The 21,567-nt window shown below is 38.1% G+C and overlaps 1 protein-coding gene across 1 annotated transcript; it reads left to right on the top strand.

Moving 5' to 3' along the window:
- Positions 1-1,118: 1,118 nt before the first annotated feature.
- LOC113288160 (skin secretory protein xP2-like) lies at positions 1,119-2,711 on the top strand. The gene is made up of 3 exons (XM_026537120.1): positions 1,119-1,260; positions 1,620-1,704; positions 1,806-2,711. The coding sequence occupies exons 1-3, from the start codon at positions 1,249-1,251 to the stop codon at positions 2,489-2,491; spliced, it is 783 nt and encodes a 260-aa protein (XP_026392905.1). The 5' UTR covers positions 1,119-1,248; the 3' UTR covers positions 2,492-2,711.
- The last annotated feature ends 18,856 nt before the right edge of the window (positions 2,712-21,567 follow it).

The raw sequence follows: 21,567 nt of genomic DNA, 5'->3' as shown, positions 1-21,567 counted from the left end.
TGAAATGAATAGGTAGAAAAGACAAACTTCTTTTGTACCCACTCAAAACAGAATTGCATAAGGAGAACGTCACTGAAAGTGGGAAATGAGAAATGGTTATTTTGAGCCAACCGAGCAACGCCAATAAACTTCCTGCTATAGGGATTCCGTACAAGGATCACTGACTGAAATGATCTCATCGTTTTTTAGATTGTTCAATAAATATGAATTCAATATGTCTCCCATACCTAAGAAAGTCGGCAACGCCATAAAGACAATCTTTCCCCTTTGAAAAAAAGCAAGCTTTCCACCATAGATTCTGCCCCCACAAAACACTCCATATTAATAATAAATAACCTAATTTGATGGATCTTACTTTAAGACGATGCTTCCTTCTCAAGATTTTCTTTTTCACTTTTGGAGTTATGCTTCACGCTATTTGAACCAAAGAAATGGAAGTGTTATGCTCCTCCAATCTAGCGGATCGACGTAAGGCCTGGGTGTTAAGGACAAACAAAGGATAGACATTCGGACCACTTGGCCATCAAACATGCCCCTTGCTGTTTTTGCGAGTGCTTCACACCTTTTGAGCCAAGCCAATGCAGCTTGTTGTTTCTTTCTGGTGGTTTTTGGGCTTCTCAAATTTTGGTTCAAATATCATTTTCGGAAACTCTTGTCATCAACTCTTCATCCGTGTCATGATTCTCAAAGTTTTATTCCTCTTCCTAACTAGAAATCAAAGTCTCAACAATCACCAAATGATCCACCAAAGAGACTGACGGACACGTTGTACTACTGTTTCATGTGAGTTGAGGAATCAAATCAAATGAAGTGGCATGACCCATTCCAATCATAACCTTGTAGTAAAAGTGAAGATCTATCTGTAAAAAGTTTGCATGCACAAATTTCAAAGCAACAGTTGAATAGGACGGTTTCATGGTGGAAACCAACATGGATACACGCCTTTCTGTTAATTAGAATCAGATTTTAATTATGAAAATAATTCTTTAAGGTCGAAGTCATACACTAAAACATGCTTAATTAATAAATTAAGTAATTATCAATCTACATTTTTATGATTCAACGTACTAATATACACGTGTCATGATCTGCTTTTTTTTAAATTTACGTCCTTTAATGATTTTTTCCCATCTTCTTCCAAGTAGTTAAGCTGTATTGTATTCGATTTCAATCATCACACCTCTCTCTGTTTCTCTCGGTTTTTTTCTCTCTCTCTCTAGATTAATTTTTTAGAGTTCAATTTGATTCATGGCAGAAAAGGTATGTGATTCAATTATCTTTCGTAATTTCTCATACCCTTTTGGTGATTTCTATGCTCTTAAGTATATTTTCATTCAAAACTTTGGTTTTTCAAGTTATTCAACTTGATTGAGCAAAAATGAGCAAAAATGAGTTAGCTCTCGATAATCTTGATCATAATAAAGTTCTTAATAATCTTTTAGTGGTTCAATCAATCTGAGTGTTCTCTCTTTTGACTGCACAAGTTCCTTACATATACTTGCAAATTTGGGGTTCTCTTAGGGTCTGTGTTTCAACATTTGTATCGTTTAGAGACTTAGATCATTGAATAATTCTGTTAACAAAACTTGGATATTGACAGAATTTATTTGTTGTTTCAGAATTCAACAATTGTGTTGAAGGTTGATCTTAATTGTTCAGAATGCTGCAAGAAAATCAAGAAAACTCTATGTAGACTCAGTTGTGGTAATCTCTTTCTCTACGTCTGTGTGTGTGTACCTTTTGACATTTTAATGTTGTTCAATTTGGAGAACTGAAATTTAGTCTCATGTTGTGTTTTCCATTAGAAATTCGGAGCCAGATAATCGATGAAAAGACGAACACAGTGGTGATCACTGGTCCGTTTGATCCCAATTGCATGGCCAGTAAGCTATGTTGCAAGGCAGGAAAAGCGATCAAAAGCTATGAAATCATACTTCCTAAACCGGACCCACCGAAAGAGCCTGCTCCTGCACCAGAACCAGCTCAAAAGAAACCAGAAACAGCACCTGCACCAGCTCCAGCGCCAAAGGAACCAGCACCGGCACCTGCACCAAAGGAACCAGAACCAGCACCGGCACCTGCACCAGCACCAGCAGCAAAGGAGCCAGAACCAGCTCAGAAAGAACCAGAACCCACACCAGCACCGGCACCCGCACCAGCGCCTAAGGAACCACCACTACGTGTACCAATTATATTTGAACCTGAACTGATGACAGTTCCTGGATTTCCACCAAATTTCGGGACATGTTGTGGGCAATGTTATCAAGGACATGGTGGAGGGCCATGTTACAATGGTTTTGGAGCACCACTACCCTTTTTCGATGATTATAGAAGGCCACCATCACAACCACAGCCATGTTTTGATGGTTTCGGAAGGCCACCACCGCAACTACAACCGTGCTTTGATAATGGTTATTATGGAAGAAACAAGGGTTATGTTCGTTGTGATTATTTTAGTGAAGAGAACCCAGCTAGTTGCACAATCATGTGAGCAAACTTGGTGGTTGGTCACTTATATCTTCAATTGAGTTTTGGTCACATAAGATGCCTTATCTAGCGCAAATGATGATCAGTAGATACTTTTTAATATATAAATTGTATGTGTCGTGCAAGGATGCCCTACATACGAGAAAAGCTCGATTTGTTGTGCCCTTTTGGTTGAATTTAAGAGATATATCTGTCGACAAAATATTCGTGGGTCTTCTTTCTTATTTTTATGGGCATAGAAGAAACTCTGAAACTTATCATTTGAGGATGAACCATAATATTGGGCATACCAAAATCTTTCAAGGCATACTGAATGAAGACAAAAAAGGTTGTTGAATAGCAAAATCAGATAACCCCCTAACCCAAATTTTTTTAATGACAAATCTGCCCTTTACGTATTAGTGTTAATAATCTTGATTAGTGATTAAATATTTTGTTTAGTGATTAAGATAATTTTCAGAATTATAAGAGTTGTTTAGATGAAAAATTTGAGGAAAAAAAAAATCAAAGTTTTGGTTTGGTTAAGAAGGAGAGAAAGAGAAGGAGAAAGTGAGAAAATTCTAATTCTTGATTCAATGGAGGATGAGGAGGGTCATCATTCATCTAAAAAACCTAGGAAAATACACATCAACTACAACAATGATCCAGAAATGGCTGATTTCTTAGATTATGAGAATGATTTTACACCCACTCAAACTCAAACACAAACTCAAGATGATGATTTTTATGAGCCAAATCCTGATGATGAATACATTGATGAGGAACCCAATTCTTCTAATACACAGGTACACTTATATCCTATACTTAATCTCACTTCTATAGCTCTCAATTATCAAAAGTTAGGTTTTTTGAATCATTGTTCGGCGAAACAGGTTGAGGTTCGGCTCACATCTATGAGCCGAATCTACCATTGATGAACGGTTCGGCTTACTGAATCTGTTTACTGCATGCGCCGAACCTATAATTTCCAATTCCAACCCTTTTGCTAGACACTAGTTCGGCTTATATGAAAGTTTCATAGTAAGCCGAACAACATCCTGAATAGCCCGGAATAGAATCATTACTAATTCGGCTTACATATCCAAAATCGTATGTGCCGAACATAATTTTTTAATTTCTGGGTTGAAATATTGTTACTGGTTCGGCACATATGGAGAATATCGTATCAGCCGAAACCTCTTATGTTCAAGTTTCGACACATAATTTGATTATAGTATGAGCCGAACATAAATTTGTAAATTTTTGGGTTAAAATATTGTTCGAGGTTCGGCACATATTGAGGATATCGTATAAGCCGAAACCTCTTATGTCCAAGGTTCGGCACATAATATGATTATCTTCTGAGCCGAACATAAATTTGTAAATTTTTGGGTTAAAATATTGTTCGAGGTTCGGCACATATTGAGGATATCGTACAAGCCGAAACATCTTATGTCCAAGGTTCGGCACATAATATGATTATCTTCTGAGCCGAACATGCATTTGTTAATTTTTGGGTTAAAATATTGTTTGTGGTTCGGCACATGTTGAGGATATCGTAGAAGCCGAAACCTCTAAATGTTTATAGTTCGGCACATAATGTGATTATCGAATGCGCCGAACCTTGTTATTATATTCCATCTCTAGTGTTTAACCTTGTGATATTCTTTGTAGATCGTGCTTGGACCCATGGAAAATCAACCTGATCCAGTAGACATAATTCACGAGGATACCAAGGATCACTTCCAAAATTATTTGGTATGTAAGAACCTTTTGCTTACCTTAATGTTGTCGGAATATTCCTAAGTTTTGCTTACTAATTACTTATTTTGGAATGAACGTAGATATGGAAAACTAAACCAGAAGTTCTGGATTGGCTTGAGGAACACGCGATGAAGATAAATTGTGTACTAGTTAAAGGACAACAAATCCGATGGGATCGGTTTGAAATGATTTGTGAGCATAGTGGAACCGGCGCTAGCAAGGTTAAAAAGGATACTGTATACGTTGGGAAGACCGGGAGAAAGAATAGGACGAAGACGAAGAAAAGAAATTGCCCTTTCAAGATCGTTTTCAACCTCAAGAATAAGTCCATGAACAAAGAAGATCAATATTGGATAATGAATAAAGATATGGATTGTCGTCATAACCACCCACGTCCCAAAGACCTTCATGGACATGCGAAAGTAGCGCGATTCAAACCCGACGAGATGCTAGAAGTGGATAAAATGACACGAGCACGTTTGCCACCTTCTAGGATTCTTAGCAAATTGAAGGCGGACAACAACAATAACAAGTCGACTATGCAAACTATCTACAATGCAAGACAAAAGATTAGAATACTCAATTTGCAAGGTAGGATGGTGATGCAAAAAGTAATGTGGTTAGGGGTGAAGAATAACTACGCTTGCCAAAAGAAGTTGGATGACTTCGGTCAAGTCACACACCTTTTCCTTGCCCACCCGGAATGCGCCCAATTGGATCTATGCTTCCCACAAGTTATTATATTGGATTGCACGTACAAGACTAATAAATATGAGATGCCGTTGATGAACATTGTGGGGCATACTTCGACAAAGGCACCGTTCACCGTGGCTTTTTGTTTCATGAAAAACGAGAAGAAAGAGAGTTATGTTTGGGGGTTAGAACAATTGAAGTTAATCTTCCGGGAGGGTGCTCTTCCTAAAGTGTTCGTTTCCGATCAAGATTCATCGTTGATGTATGCTATTAAGAAGGTATTTCCGGATGCATTCAATTTTCTTTATACGTTTCACATATGGTGCAATGTGAGGAAAAAATGTCAACCGATAATTCAACCACTTAATTTTCTTTAACCACGACCCCTCTTCTTAGTGGTAGGCTTTTGTCCGGGTTCCTCGGGTCCTTTTCCTTTGTTGATGATTGCATCCCACTTTTTGTAGAGGTAGTTTTGTTCTTCCACGGTCATTGGTGTTTTGGAATCAATTTTGTCCTTCATTTTTTTCAACATCTCCCTACCCGCGGCATTGGTCCTGACACAAGTATGAAAGTTATAAGACTAATTCGGCGCAAGTATGAATCATGTCTTGAAATTTTTATTAGCTTACACAGAGAGTGGATCGTCTCATACCACAAAATAATTATACGCCGATCCTAAATATTCGGCTCAAAACCTATATTGTCGAGTAAGCCGAACCCTGTATTCGGCTCACAACCGATATTGTCGAATAAGCCGAACCTATGATTATGAACTCAAACATGTATTCAGCACAACATGATATCATATAAATAAGCCGATCCTACACACTTGTAAAATTTATGAAATTTTAACAATGATATTCGGCGCAGCCCTAATACTATCGAATAAGCCGAATCTAGACTTATGAATTGAAACATTTATTCGGCGCAAAACTAATACTACCATACAAGCCGATCCTAAGCACATGCAAAAAATTTGAAATTCAAACAACATTTATTCGGCACAAAACTAATACTACCATACAAGCCGATCCTAAGCACATGCAAAATTTCTGAATTTCAAACAACATTTATTCGGCACAAAACTAATACTACCATACAATCCGATCCTAAGCACATGCAAAATTTCTGAATTTCAAAAAACATTTATTCGGCACAAAACTAATACTACCATACAAGCCGATCCTACGCACATGCAAAATTTCTGAAATTCACAAAACATATTCGGCACAAAACTAACACCATCGAATAAGACGATCCTAAATATAAGTCTCTGTTTTACTAAGTTCGGATCAAAACAGATTTCAGATATACGCCGAGCCGTTCATATGCACTTTCAGGGTTCAGTTTCAAGAACAGCTCGGCGCACATCTAACATTTGTTTTACGGCGAACCATACCCTGTAACCGCCGCAGAACACATGATTTTGACGAATTAAATCGACCAAAACAATCAAAAACATCAAATATGAGATGGGTTTGTAGAACTAACCTTCTTATTTTCATTTCCGGCGTTGGTTCTTTTTCAATCTCTTCTTCCGATTGATTTTGTGGTTGATTTTGAGTTTGTTCTTCACTCTCTAAATCTTCTTCTTCATGAATAGGTTGTTCAATCGATCGATTTGAACGAGATACTGCCTTACGACGATCCATTATATAGTTTCACAAATCGACAATTAAATTTCCGCGATGAAAAAAAAAGAAAGGGAAGGGTGGAGTTCGGCTGTGGAGAGGAAGAAGAAGAAGGTGAATGAAACTGATTTTAGGTGTAGTTGATTATAGGTTTTGTATTAGGGTTAGGGATAGATTAGTAGTAATTTAATGGATTTAAGGGCATATAGGTAATTGAACCACCCCATAGGGTACCCCTTATAAGGTCACCCAAGTTAGGACTAGTCCTTTGTATGCCTTGAAAGTTTTAGGCATGCCCAAAATTGGTGTTCTTGAGGATTGAGGTAGAACGTAATTCGGCAATTATTTTATTTCGGTAGTTGAGGAAAATGATACAAGCCATAGCTGTTTTCCCATAAGCTTATGGACTATGGACTACTTGGAGAAAAAAATGACCTGCATTTTATTATAAATTTTTGATATAGCTAAAGCTGAAATAAAGTAGATATGAAAAAAATGGTGGATGCATGAGCATGACCAAAGCAATGCTGATAAACAAAGTGAAAGGGAACGTGAAAGAGATCAAACTTTCTTCATCACTGGCCTCTGGGTATAAGAATTGTATGGCCCCATTGGACCTAAATTACATCTTAATAAATCATACATGTGGGATGTATTTTTCATGATTTATAAAGGGAATACCAGTTCTACTAAGTGCTGATACCGTTTCATATAGGACAAAAAGATCATACCGATCCTGGTCGTTGGATCGATGAAATGGTATCAGCACTTAGTAGGACTGGTATCCCCCTTTATAAATCGTGGTATTTTTAGAGTTTTTCTCCGTTTTCTTCCCTGTCAAGATCGCTAATTAGTATTTTCTCTCCTGCCAAGATCGCTAATTAGCGTTTTCTCCCAAAAAATATTGAAATTAATGAATCTTCCCATCGTTAGGAATTATGTCCGCTGTTTGGTTAGCTGAGCCAGCTGTTGTGTACGCGTGGCAAAAACTGTACAGTGTTTTCGGACCTTCCCAAAATAGATCTCTGATGAGTGCCAAATATTGTATATATTTATCCCTTTTTGTTGGCATTTTAACTCATCTTTTATGCATTAATTCTACATTTTACCCCATATTCTGTATTTTCATTGTTTTCAAGAATAAATATTTTTATTAATTAACTTTGCATTTTTAGGTAATAAATAAAGTTCGGATGAGTCGCGGAGCGAAAAGAGCAGAAAAGTAGTGAAAAGCCGGGAGAAATTACGCAAGGAAGCCGCGAAGAATGGTGCGCACAACCTCATTTTCTACACACAAAAGCGCCTCCGTTCTCAGCCATCAGATCAGTTCTCAGAAGCATCCGATGGTCGCTCCTTCATAGAGCATCAAAATCTGAAGTCTCTGCCGAGCACCACAGCGCTGAAATTCCAAGCCTTGGTTATTTGCTGCTTCTTTTAGCTGTTTCTTTGCTGCTTTACTTTCCAAGCTTTGGTTCATATCAGTTACATGTTTTGCTCATTGCCTTAATGCATTGCCACTCTTTTTAGCCTAGGAAAACTTCTTATATGCTCCTCTCCCTGTGGACAAACCCCTACTCATCATTATATTATAAATCTTGACCTTGTATACTTGCAAGTGTATTGTGTGTGTTTGATCATACACCAAGTTTTTGGCGCCGCTGCCGGGGAGCTGGCTGCCATCTTTTTGAAGTTTTCAAGCTGCTGCTAGTGTATTGTGTGTGCATCAAAGTTTGTTGTTGCTGCCAAGCCTGCTGCAAAGCCTGCTGCTGCTGCTGCTGCTGTTGCTGCTACTGCTGGTGCCTTCTCTGCCAAGCTGTGCTGTGCTGTTGCTGCCAAGCCAAAGTCTGCTGCTGCTGTTGTTGTTGCTGCTGCTGGTGAACCAAAGCAACTGCTGCTGCCAACCTCTTCTGCTGGGCTTGTGCAACAATCTCTGAACTGGGCTTGAACCAACTGAGCTGGGCTCAGTAATCTCAAATTCTGCTGGGCTTGCAACTTCTGCTGGGCTTGCAACTTCAGCTGGGCTCCGTCGCTGCTGCTGCTGGGCTCTGCTACACTTGCTGCTGCTGGGCTTGGACGTGAGCTGCTAGGACGATCCTAAAGCCCAACTGGGCCTTGCAACTAAAAGGGGACTAAAAGCCTATTTTTGGGCTTCCCTCCAAAAACAAGTAAGCCTAACCCATGAGTTAACCCACTTGGGCCTCATTTAAATTCAAATTTGGGCTTGTAATAATTTATTTAATTATTTATTTTGGGATTGTAATAATTTTTATTTTCTTTTTCCTTTTTTTTTATTTGGGATTGTAATAATTTTTTATTTTCTTTTTTGTTTTTTTTTATTTTTCTTTTATTTTTCTTTTTTCTTTTATGGGTTTGTTTAAATTATTATTATTGTTTTTATTTTCTTTTATGAGTTGTGATAATTTATGATAGGTTTAGTTCAAAAATTTTCAAAAACCCAAAATTTTTAAACCAAAAACAAAACCCCTTCTTTAAACCAAAACCCATTCAAAACCAAATCTTCATAACCCTTGGGCCAAATTGTTTCCGATTGCTCTGTCTGACCAACATGTTAGTTAAGGTACCTACTAGGACATGATTGTGACCTACAGAGACCAGACAAACAGACTTGTTAGAATTAACCCAGACGAACCTATCGAAATTCTAAGTTCTGAGGGAGACAGTCCAGATCAACCAGAAACAATGGGAGAACCACGTACCCTCAAGGATTATATGTACCCAACTAGAGCCAGTCAACCTTCTGTATTTGCTGCCCGAGGCTAATGGCCATTATGAGCTGAAATCTAGCACAATACAGATGCTTCCTATTTTTAGAGGTGTTGAGAATGAAAACCCTACCACCACGTGAGAGAATTCGAGGAAATTTGTGGAACTCTGCGTTTCACTCAAATGACCGACGAAACCCTGAAGTTAAGGCTTTTTCCTTTTCTCCCTGAAAGATAAGGCAAAGGCCTGGCTCTATGCTTTACAGCCTCAATCCATCATGACATGGGATGACCTCAAAGGAGTTTTTCAAAAAGTTTTTCCCGAACCACAAGACTGCGACAATTCGTCAAAGTCTGAATAGCTTTGTGCAATTAGAAGGTGAGACCTTAGCTAGATACCTGGAGAGATTCAATGAATTATTGCTCCAATGTCCCCATCATGGTTTTGAAAAATGGAGACTTGTGCAAATTTTGTATGAAGGTCTAGATGTGTCCACCCGAACAACGGTTGAGTCGATGTGTAATGGTCTATTCGTAGATAAAACTGCTGACGCGTCTTGGGACTTCTTATTGAAGTAGCTGAAAAGACGCAACAGTGGGAATCCATCCGTGAAACCAGAAAGACTACATCCGAAGCAAAGGCTTTTAGGATTGAAGCGGATTTTGAGGGTAGAGCAAACATGGCATCAATAGTTAGGAGATTAGAAGAGTTAGAACTACATAAAAATTCAAAACCTTCCACCACTACTCTCCGAGAACATGTCGCTTCATCTGTTTGTGCTGCTTGTAACGACCCCAACCATCAATTCCAAAATTGTCCAGATTTGCTTGCAGTCCAGGAGTCTAGGCTTGAACAGGCACATGCCATGTTTCAAAACCAGAGCATAACCCTTATTCACAGACCTACAATCCAGGATGGAGAAACCACCCTAACTTTTCATGGTCAAAAGGACCCACTCAAGGAGGACCATCTCAACCCAATCAGAGCTATCAATCAGAGCTATCAAAACAATCAGGGATATCAGAACAATCAAGGTTATCAACACCCGAGAAACCCTCAACAACAATCAAACTCTCAACAACAATCATATCCTCAACAAATACCGACAAGAGATTGTCCACCTAGAGGAAATGTTCCAGAGTTTGATGCAAAGTCAGAAAAATCTAGATCAAAAGATGGATCAAATATGTGAGAGAGAAAAGGGTAAACTTCCGAGCCAACCCCAACAAAATCCAAAGAGGATATTTCAAACAGGCACAACATCCTGCACTGAAACCTCACCTGATCAAATCCATGCCATTACCACCCTCCGAAGTGGTAAAGTCATCGAGAACAACGTGGCGAACCTAATGAGTCTGATACAAATTCCACGTGTCTCCACAACCCCAGAAAACCAAAGAATCTGAGCAAGTTGGAAAATCTGACAATTCTACTGCTGTGAATGTCCCTTTGCCAACTCATCTTCCTGTTGCTCCATTTCCTCAAAGATTGATCTATCAACAGAAAAGTACCCATTACAATGAGATGTTAGATCTGTTCAAGAGAGTCAACATCAACATTCCTTTTCTTGAAGCAATCAAGCAAATCCCTGCTTATGCCAAATTCCTCAAAGACTTGTGTACTCAAAAGCGCAAGCTCAATGTGCAAAAACGTGCTTTCTTAGCTGAGCAGGTGAGTTCCATCATTCTGAACAAAACTCCACCCAAGTTTAGGGATCCAGGATGTCCAACAATTTCTTGCACTATAGGAGAACACACGGTCAATAAAGCGTTATTAGACCTAGGTGCAAGTGTTAACCTACTGCCATATTCTGTTTATGAGCAGTTAGGTCTTGGGGAGTTGAAACCAACATCTATCACTCTACAACTGGCAGACCGATCTGTCAAGATTCCTCGTGGAGTGGTGGAAGATGTTTTGATCAAGGTTGACAAATTCTATTTTCCCGTAGACTTCATTGTCTTAGACACTCAACCTGTACAAAACCCAGACTGTCACATTCCTGTCATCTTAGGACGTCCTTTCTTGGCTACGTCCAACGCGATCATCAACTGTCGGAATGGAGTGTTAAAACTGTCTTTTGGTAACATGACGGTAGAATTGAATGTGTTCGATATTAGTCAACAACCTGTGAATCTTGATGATGATGATGTACATGAAGTTAATATGATTGAAGGATTAATGCAAGATTCGTTGACTAACATTCTATCCGTTGACCCCTTTCAAGCATGTATGGAGAACTTTAACCCTGATTTCTATGATGATGCATACTGTAGTGACGTCCTATCTCTGCTCGAATCTGTACCTCAAATGGACGTCACTGAAAGGAAATATGAAGTGGAACAACCCCTATTCTCTGATTCCAAGCTTATTCCATCCATTGTTGAGCCACCCAAGCTTGAATTGAAACCATTGCCTAGTACGTTGAAGTACGCATTCCTAGGTTCTTCTGATACTTTACCTGTCATTATTTCATCATGTTTAGACACGGAACAGGAAAGTAAGCTTTTAGAAGTACTTAAGGAACACAAAGAGGCCTTAGGATGGACCATCTCAGATCTCAAAGGAATTAGTCCCACCATTTGCATGCACCACATTAACCTTGAAGAGAATGCCAAACCATCGAGGGAAATGCAAAGGAGACTTAACCTAACATGAGAGATGTAGTCAAAGGAGAATCCTGAAACTACTTGATGCGGTATCATATACCCAATTCCCGATAGCAAATGGGTTAGTCCCATTCAAGTTGTGCCTAAGAAGTCAGGCATTACTGTTGTTCAGAACGACAAGAATGAATTAGTCCCTACTCGTACAATCACAGGATGGCGAGTATGCATCGACTACAGGAAGTTGAACACAGTAACAAGGAAGGATCACTTCCCGCTCCCTTTCATTGACCAAATGCTAGAACGTGTGTCTGGACACAGTCACTACTGTTTTCTAGATGGCTTTTCCGGTTATAACCCCATTTTGATTGTGGAGATTTTTGATGTTTGGGGGATAGACTTCATGGGTCCATTTCCCATGTCTGACAGCAAGTTGTACATCCTAGTCGCAGTTGATTACGTTTCTAAGTGGGTAGAAGCCATAGCAACCAGAACAAATGACCACAAGGTGGTACTTTCATTTCTAAAGAGAACATATTTTCACGTTTTGGTACCCCTAGAGCTATCATCAGTGACGGCGGTTCACATTTTCGTAACAAGTACTTTGAGTCTTTAGTACGCAAGTATGGCATAACTCACAAGGTTGCTACTCCGTACCACCCTCAGACTAGTGGACAAGTGGAAGTGTCTAATAGGGAAATTAAGCACATTCTGGAGAAGACGGTCAACCCGTCCAGGAAAGATTGGTCATTGAGATTGAATGATGCTTTGTGGGCCTATAGAACAGCTTATAAGACACCAATTGGCATGTCCCCCTATCGTCTAGTGTATGGAAAGCCGTGCCATCTACCTGTGGAATTAGAACATCGTGCCTACTGGGCAATCAAAGAGCTGAACTTTCTCTGGACGAAGCTGGAATTCAACGGAAACTTCAACTCAACGAGTTGGAAGAATTGAGAAATGAGGCTTATGACAGTGCCAAGCTGTACAAGCAAAGATGAAGATATTTCATGACAAGCGTATTCTGCGCAAATCCTTCACTCCTGGTCAGAAAGTCTTGCTGTATGACTCCCGATTACATCTTTTTCCAGGAAAACTGCGTTCCAGATGGAAGGGTCCGTACCTAGTACGCACAGTTTTTCCTCATGGAGCTGTAGAGTTGGAGGATGTCTCCAACAAGAACGTTTTCAAAGTCAACGGGCAGAGATTAAAGCCATTCCTTGAGCCATTTCCACCCGACATTGAAACAACCGACCTGGAGGACCCAGTCTATGTGGACTAAACTGGTCCACTCTTTCCCTAAATAACCAAAAAGTTTTCCAAATCTTTCCCTAAAAACCAAAATTTTTCGTTTTCCCATCAAAACCAAATGTTTCCCAACAAAACCAAATTTTTTCCAAAAAGTCCAATCCCATTAAAAACCAAATTTTCTTGTAGATAATGTGTTAGTTAAATTTCCTTTTGTGTATATTTTGTGCTCATCCATTGTGACTCCTAATATGATGGATTTTTGCCTTGAATAACGGAGTTTTAATCGAGCTGCCGCCGTACAATCGGGTATTCTCTCTCCTTTTACTCTACTCAGCATGTCCCTTTCCATATGTTGCATTTTAATTCTTTCCATATTTTGAAACATTGAGGACAATGTTTAGTTTAGGTTTGGGGGTATAGAGTAGATACCATGATAATATGCCATAATTGAAAACGAACTCCTTCTTCTTTTTGAAAAAATTGAAAAATTCCAAAAAAATTAAAAAATCAAAATTCAAAAAAATTAAAAAATGAAAAAAATCAAAAAAATGGAGCTCATTTACCTTGAAATGCTGACTCTTGTGCAAATATGTATTTTTATTAGGAGTCTTAGTCTAGATATTTAGGCACCCTGATTCTAGCACAATTCACATAGTGATAAGAAATTTGCACGCGCACGATCTACCAATACATGTATGGCCTCGATCTTCAAGGTGTTGGATAGGAAGTTACGATTGCCAATCACTTTAGAATACTGAACGAAACTGGACTAGCTTGTTCTTTGGTTGGTTGGGATAGAAGGTGGAGGTTACATTAAGAAAGACAACCATCGAATTTAACTGGGTGCATCAAAAAGGGCTACCTCTTGCAAAGTGTCATGTAATCTTTTGTTTCCTTTTGTATTTGTATCAAAAGTGTTTCCTTGTTCTAAAAAAAAAAACGATGTATACATTCAGAAAAATACAAAAAAAAATAAATAAATAAATAAAAAAAAATCAAGTATTTATCAATTCCATCCTCTCTTATTCCAAAAATAAAAAGAGAGTAATCAATGTAAATAAGAGTCATGTAAAGAGTCATTTTGTTGTTTCATTGTAATAAGCAAGGAGGGTGTATGCCGTTGATGTACAACGCGAGTAATTGTGAAATACCTCCAACTCATTCACAATTCTCGTAAAGTCCGGACAGCTAGCTAGATTTCGACCTTGGTTCTTAGCCTGAGAAACTATCTCTTGGTGATTAGTAGTCATAACTTCAGATCTTTCTTTACACATGTGTAGATACACTTTACACTCTTATCACATGTCTTTATTTGTTATCAGTGCTAGGATTGTGCCTTCGATAGCTAGATTGACATCTCCATTTTGCTGTGAGCTTAACTGACTTGCACATGTCACATTTGATGGAATCTGAGCTTATATTTTGTCCTTAGGTTTTGTAGGCACACCTCTGGTAAACCTTCACGAGACTTCAACTCGTCCACTAGGGACACTTAGTGGTTTAAAAGGCTTAGTGCATACGCTAAATGCATTCGAGTGACCAGCGACAGTGGTATAGTTAGGATTTCCTTAGTTTTGTTTTACTTGAGGACAAGTAAAATTCAGGTTTGGGGGTATTTGATGAGTGCCAAATATTGTATATATTTATCCCTTTTTGTTGGCATTTTAACTCATCTTTTATGCATTAATTCTACATTTTACCCCATATTCTGTATTTTCATTGTTTTCAAGAATAAATATTTTTATTAATTAACTTTGCATTTTTAGGTAATAAATAAAGTTCGGATGAGTCGCGGAGCGAAAAGAGCAGAAAAGTAGTGAAAAGCCGGGAGAAATTACGCAAGGAAGCCGCGAAGAATGGTGCGCACAACCTCATTTTCTACACACAAAAGCGCCTCCGTTCTCAGCCATCAGATCAGTTCTCAGAAGCATCCGATGGTCGCTCCTTCATAGAGCATCAAAATCTGAAGTCTCTGCCGAGCACCACAGCGCTGAAATTCCAAGCCTTGGTTATTTGCTGCTTCTTTTAGCTGTTTCTTTGCTGCTTTACTTTCCAAGCTTTGGTTCATATCAGTTACATGTTTTGCTCATTGCCTTAATGCATTGCCACTCTTTTTAGCCTAGGAAAACTTCTTATATGCTCCTCTCCCTGTGGACAAACCCCTACTCATCATTATATTATAAATCTTGACCTTGTATACTTGCAAGTGTATTGTGTGTGTTTGATCATACACCAATCTCACACGTGTAAGGTTGAAGATGAATCATCCAGACGGTTGGAAATATTTTTAAAATTGTGTTGTTGGTTGAATAACGACCACTTTCTCTTCATTTCCTCTTCCCATATGTATATAGAGAAGAAGAACGATTGATGAAACACATTACCATTAGTTTTCTGAAAGTGCACAATCTGAAGAAAGAAATAGCTTAAGTGAAGATGGAAACACGAATCAATGGGGGATTCATCATCCAGCTCCACCTGTAAGGTAAGTGATTCCGCCATTAGGGGAGGTAATGCTAATTAGTATATTTACAGTGAGGAGGAAACACTAATAAAATTATACATTTCCAATATAGATGCAACTGCCAAATTTGTAAATCACCTTCACACTCAGCCATGAAGTGCCCATTCCTGTACTCAAAATGCAGAAAATGTGATGGTATTCGCAAGTTATGGGAAGCAAATATTGATGCTAACAAAGGAAGGAGATTCCTAAAGTGCCTAAATCAACCAATCTGTAATGAATTTCAATGGTTAGATCAGGCTGTGCAATCACCAACAAGATCCACACAATAATTTGTAGATGGATGTTTCAAGTGTGGTGGTGATTCTCATTGGGTTTCAAACTGTCCAGAAGCTTCACCTACATCCAAGAAACAAGTGAAACCTATTGATCGGTGTGATGTATGTTTTCTCAAAGGGAAATATGCAACTGAAGAAAAACATGACATGAAAATGATTCTTGATTCCGAAGTCAGTGATGAGTTATTTGATGAAATTTGTGTGAGATTCAAAGTGTGATTGTAGAAAAGGCTGGAAAAGAAGCTGAAAAATGAGACTGTAATATTTAACAAAATGTATTTCATTACTTAGATCAAGGATTTCATGTTTTAAACTATTGTGTAATACTCCCTCCGTTTCAAAATATAGCCAGGTTTGTGTGTAATACTTCCCCCATTTCAAATTTACACACAAACCTGCCTATTATTTTGAAACGGAGGTAGTAGTATCTAGTAATGAAATAAAAAACAAGGCATTCATAACTAATCCTCAAACTAAAACAAAAGGAATGCCTAAAAACAAAGTGTAAAAGTTTTCTTTGAAATAACAAAAAACATGACAATCTTACTGAACTAATTCCTCCATCTTGGTGGCTTGAACACCTGGGACTGTGGCCTGCTTGGTTCTCTCATTCCATCTGGATGAGATCCATACAAATGCTGGTAATTTCCAATTGTTGCAGACTTTGTGACTGAGATGCGGACCTGCCTCTACCTTGTGTTGGTGCAGTTGTAGTTGTACCAAAAAACAAATATTCAAAGCATTTGCCCCTGCTTTGTGCTGGTGGTGGTGGTGAAGAAGCTCCTCTTCCTCTTCCTTGTGCTGGTGGTGGTGTTGCAGAAATACAATGGGTGCAACACATCTTTGCCTTATTATATGACTCTTGTCCTTCAACATCAGATCTTATCCTATTGGTTCTAGGTTTGCTCGCCTTTGACTTGAACTTTGGTCTATTGACCTCCATTCCAGGCTTAAATGCAACACAACAACATATTCAGTACAACATTATTGCAACATAACAACATATCCATTACAACATAAATGCAACACAACAACATATTCAATACAAATTTATTGCAGTTCAAATTCAATGCAAATTAAATTGCAGAATTCACCCCAATCCATCTATCTTGACTAGCACATGGTTCCATCCTTCCACCATATGCCTTTTTATATGCAGAAACTTTATGGTATTCATCAAAAAAGCTAACAAAGGTAGATAAACTAGATAAGTTATTGGATAAACAAAAAAATAATAGAAGTGATGGACAACCAAGCAACGTCAGGAGTTTGACTGACCTATTGAGACCCATTATTAGATGACATTTTGGGAAGGTCCGGAAACACATGTACAGTTTTTGCCACGCGTGAACAATAGCTGAGTCAGCTAACCAAACAGTGAACAGAATTCCTAACGATAGGAGGATTCACTAATTTCAATCTTTTTGGAGAGGAAACGCTAATTAACAATCTTGGCAGGGGCGGAAAACGCAAAGTAGCTTTTTTGTTTTTTTTTAAAGTTAGCATTATGGTATTCTCGTTACTATTCAGTAGTATTTGTATTCTCGCAATATCATAAATATGCGCAATCACAATCCTAAAACATATACCCACATGTAAGTCGAGAATCTACAATCACTTGTGTAAAACTACAAGATTGTTAATATTGGTTTCAAATTTTTTTTTTGCGGTGTATCAAAATATATATAAGACAAAACATTTATTGTCTTTGGATTGGTATACTCTCAAGCAAATTGGCACCCTAATAACAGGCTTGCAAAACCACTAATAAGATTATGCACAGTGCACTATATAAACAAATTCTTGTGAAAGTGTTATTCAACGGATGCATATGTGGTTATGCAATCATTGCATGACCTTACATGCCTGGAGAACCCCATGTAAAGGTTTGGAAGGAGCTCGTCACGACGCCATTGATGGTCCCTTCAATGGTGCTTCAACAGATTTTCTCATACACAGAATTGTTAGGCCTGCCTTGTCTGTTTTGAATGATGATGTTGCTGTTAATGAGGCTGTAGCTAGGTGTGTTGATAGTGTTGCACTAATTGAATCTGCTGAGGTTGATGCTTCACAAAAACTTGTACCAGATGAGTCTTTCTCTCTTTTGCCTGACTTGCTCAACGCTGTCTTCCAGAGTTGTTTTACCACGGTCTCCAATATACCACATCAGTGTAGGTTAGGTTTCTCTCGAGCCTTGAAGACATACCTGGATAATGTACTTTGTAAACCTGTTGATTTGTCGGCCTGGATTATTTATTGTTGCTTCCCATCTGCATAGTAATGTTGTATAGACCTACACGATCGGCTGAAGAGAAGTCTTCTAACAGGAAGCGGCTTCAAATTGCAGCCATACAACATGCTTTACTTACTTGGAAGGAACCAATGGTGTTAGAGCACTGCTCGGTCGAACTCGCATGCGTTGTTATCTCAAGCATATTTGTCAATGTTAGTGATCAAAACTATAAGTCTTGATTTCTAGTCTACTTATAGCTAAGTCTCGGACTAGGATAGAAAGTGTAGTTGAGCTCTAGACTCCATGGCGATCATCATACAAAGACGAAGAACTACTCAAGAAACTAGTGGAACTTCATCGGCTAAAAGGTATGTGGAGACTTGAACTTACCTATCACTCAAAAGTATATCTACTCTATCTCCTATCTTGAGACAAAAGTCGTATTTCTATATAGACTTTGATTATATACATTTGCTATTCGAGCCCAGTTTATCTCGCTTATCTATTTCTCGAAATATGTGTTGGTAAACTTTCGCTTTGGCCAAGTTTATCTTTACTAGTAACGAAAGTCATATTAAGTTTCAATTACTTGAAAATTGCTTTGACGAAAAATGCTTTGTGAATAACAACTATATAACGTCCTCTAAGAATGTTTCAATGATTGAGATGAGAGTTTACAATATATAACCATTGTTGGATATAAACATTGTGTGATAACTCATAGGTGTGTAAGTCCTTATTCCTTGAACCAAAGTATGCGTACTTTGCTGATCAAGAAGACCGAAACTAAAGTCCGCGTACCAGTACGCGCACCATCGGAAGTTCACGTCCCGTGAAAATATATTGCAGTTTGTGAACTGAAAACAAACTTATTCCGGGTACTTAAGTCCGCATACCAGTCCGCGTACTTAGTTTGGTTATTTTCTAAAAACGATTATTCGTGAACTTAAACTTATATAAACTAAAGAATGCATAATTGCAAACCGTGGATATAAAGTTCATGAATCGATTCGAGTGAATCAAATCGTTTTTGCTTCGGTTGTGTCTTGTATACTTCTATAAGATCTAAGCAATTGAACAACTCTCTAACTAGTTCATTTGATTCATTTGAACTAGTTATGGTAAAGAAGAATATGGTTGATATGAAAGTGCTCATATGGCTAACCATTTGGTTAACTGTTGTTGAACCAACTAAATGTACATATTTGGGTACGGTTGAAAAAACCTAAATAAATGTGCATTTCATTTGTGTGTAACAAACTAAGTTTCGATCTAACAGTTGAAAGATATTAGCTTGAATCTAATCAGGTTTTCATCTAACGGTGAATATTAAATGCTTTTGTTACCAAGGTAACTTAGATTGCAAACCCTAATTTGAAAGACTATATAAAGGAGAACTCTAGCAACTGGGAAACCTAATCCCCAAACCTCCTGTGTGATACCAGCTGTATAAGCTAGAGTTGATTCTCCTTTAACCTTAGGTTTCTACTGAGACCCTGTAGGTTAACGACTTGAAGACTTCATTAGGATTGTGAAGCCAGACCCAACTATTTTCTTTGTAGTTGCGTGATGTGATCTTGCTGTTTCTATCGTACTAAGTACAATCGTAAGATTGGCTTGAGATTGATTTCTCTGATAAGGAAGATATAAAAGAAGTCATAAACATCTTCGTCTCATCGTTTGTGACTCCGCAATATCTTCTTTCGCTAGTCGATTAAGATTATTGTGAGGTGATTGATAATTCTAGGTTGTTCTTCGGGAATATAAGTCTGGGTTATCAATTGGTTCCTGTTCACCTTGATTTATCAAAAGACGTAACAAAAACTCGTAGGTATTTCTGTGGGAGACATATTTATCTATTACACTAGACTTTTATGTGTGATACAGATTTGTTTATTAAAGTCTTCGACTTTGGGTCGTAGCAACTCTTAGTTGTGGATGAGATCAGCTAAGGAATCAAGTGCGTAGTATCCTGCTGGGATCAGAGACGTAAGGAGCGCAACTGTGGATCAGTGTGAGATTGATTGGGGTTCAACTACAGTCCAGACCGAAGTTAGGTTGTATTAGGCTAGTGTCTGTAACGTATACAGTGTGTGTTCAATCTGGACTAGTTCCCGGGGTTTTTCTGCATTTGTGGTTTCCTCGTTAACAAAACTTCTGGTGTCTCTGTTATTTCTTTTCCGCATTATATTTTGTTATATAATTGAAATATCACAGGTTGTGCGTTGAATCGATCAATTGGGAAATCCAACCTTTGGTTGTTGATTGAAATTGATTGATCCTTGAACATTGGTCTTTGGTACCGCTCAAGTATTTTCTCTTGTATTTAATTAGACTCGCAGATTTCTATTTGCTTGAGTAAGTATTGAATCGATAAAGTGATATATAACTCTTTGATATACTTTTATTAAGATTGAGTATGACTGTCTAGTTGATTCTTTTAAAAGTAAATTGGAGTTAGTCCATACAGATTGCTAAGCGAAATATTGGGTGTGGTTGTTATACCACCGCTTTTTCAATTGGTATTAGAGCAAGGAAAACACGTTTAATGACCTTATAAGTCTGTGTTTGTAGCGATCTGACTTTATGGACAATAGTGGTATCTCAATAAATGCACCACCAGATCCAGGGATTGCAGAATTTTCTTCTATGACTGATTTAATAAAATCTTTAGAAGAAATTCTATCTAAACCTCCAACAAGTTTAAAATCCCTTGAAGTGTTTTCAGGACTTGAAAGTATATCTTCTGATGTTGATTTATTTCTCCAGAAAGAACAAGAGTCTCTTGACATACTAAATCAAGTTATGATGAATAATATTCATGTTGAAGTTGATATTGATTTGCTAATCAGTGAGTGTAATACTCCTCCTCTGTGTAATCCAACTAGTTTTAACAAACTGAACGAATTACAAGAGGAGTTTAAATCTCAGTTATCTGAGTACATCACCTCAAAGGATGAATTGATTCATTGCTCAGTCCCTGATACTTCGTATCAAGATAGTAGTATTGTCTTCTTTCATGAAGAACCTAGGACGTCTCTTTTTATCAAAAGAGTTTCCCTTCACAGTAATATAAACTATATGCAGAAGTTCCTTTTATAAGTTGGAAAACAAGAAATAACAAACTCATCTTTGTTTGGGATATCTTGATGTTCTGTGATAGTCTTATAAAGACAGTTCCTTGGGTGTCTCTCACTACTAGAAAATGTGAAAGTTGTTGGAAAGAAACCCTCTCTTGGTGTCATGGTGTACAAAGAGATGCTCTTGTGAACGGTGGAAAAAAGTTTTGTTGAGCCTTGCTCCAAACATCCTTGATTATTTACAAAACAAACGTGCCCCTGATTCACACGTGCAATTCACGAACTCTGAACTCATATGAATAAGTATTGTTCTAGTTCGA

This window comes from Papaver somniferum, chromosome 6 (genome assembly GCF_003573695.1).
Source record: "Papaver somniferum cultivar HN1 chromosome 6, ASM357369v1, whole genome shotgun sequence".
NCBI classification, from domain to species: Eukaryota; Viridiplantae; Streptophyta; class Magnoliopsida; order Ranunculales; family Papaveraceae; genus Papaver; species Papaver somniferum.
The sequence above is the reverse complement of the archived record's forward strand: the minus strand, read 5'-3'. Positions and strand labels throughout refer to the sequence as shown.

Coding starts and splice junctions, on each gene's coding strand:
- LOC113288160 (XM_026537120.1), top strand. Junction 1,705..1,805: donor TCTATGTAGACTCAGTTGTG/GTAATCTCTTTC, acceptor GTTTTCCATTAG/AAATTCGGAGCCAGATAATC.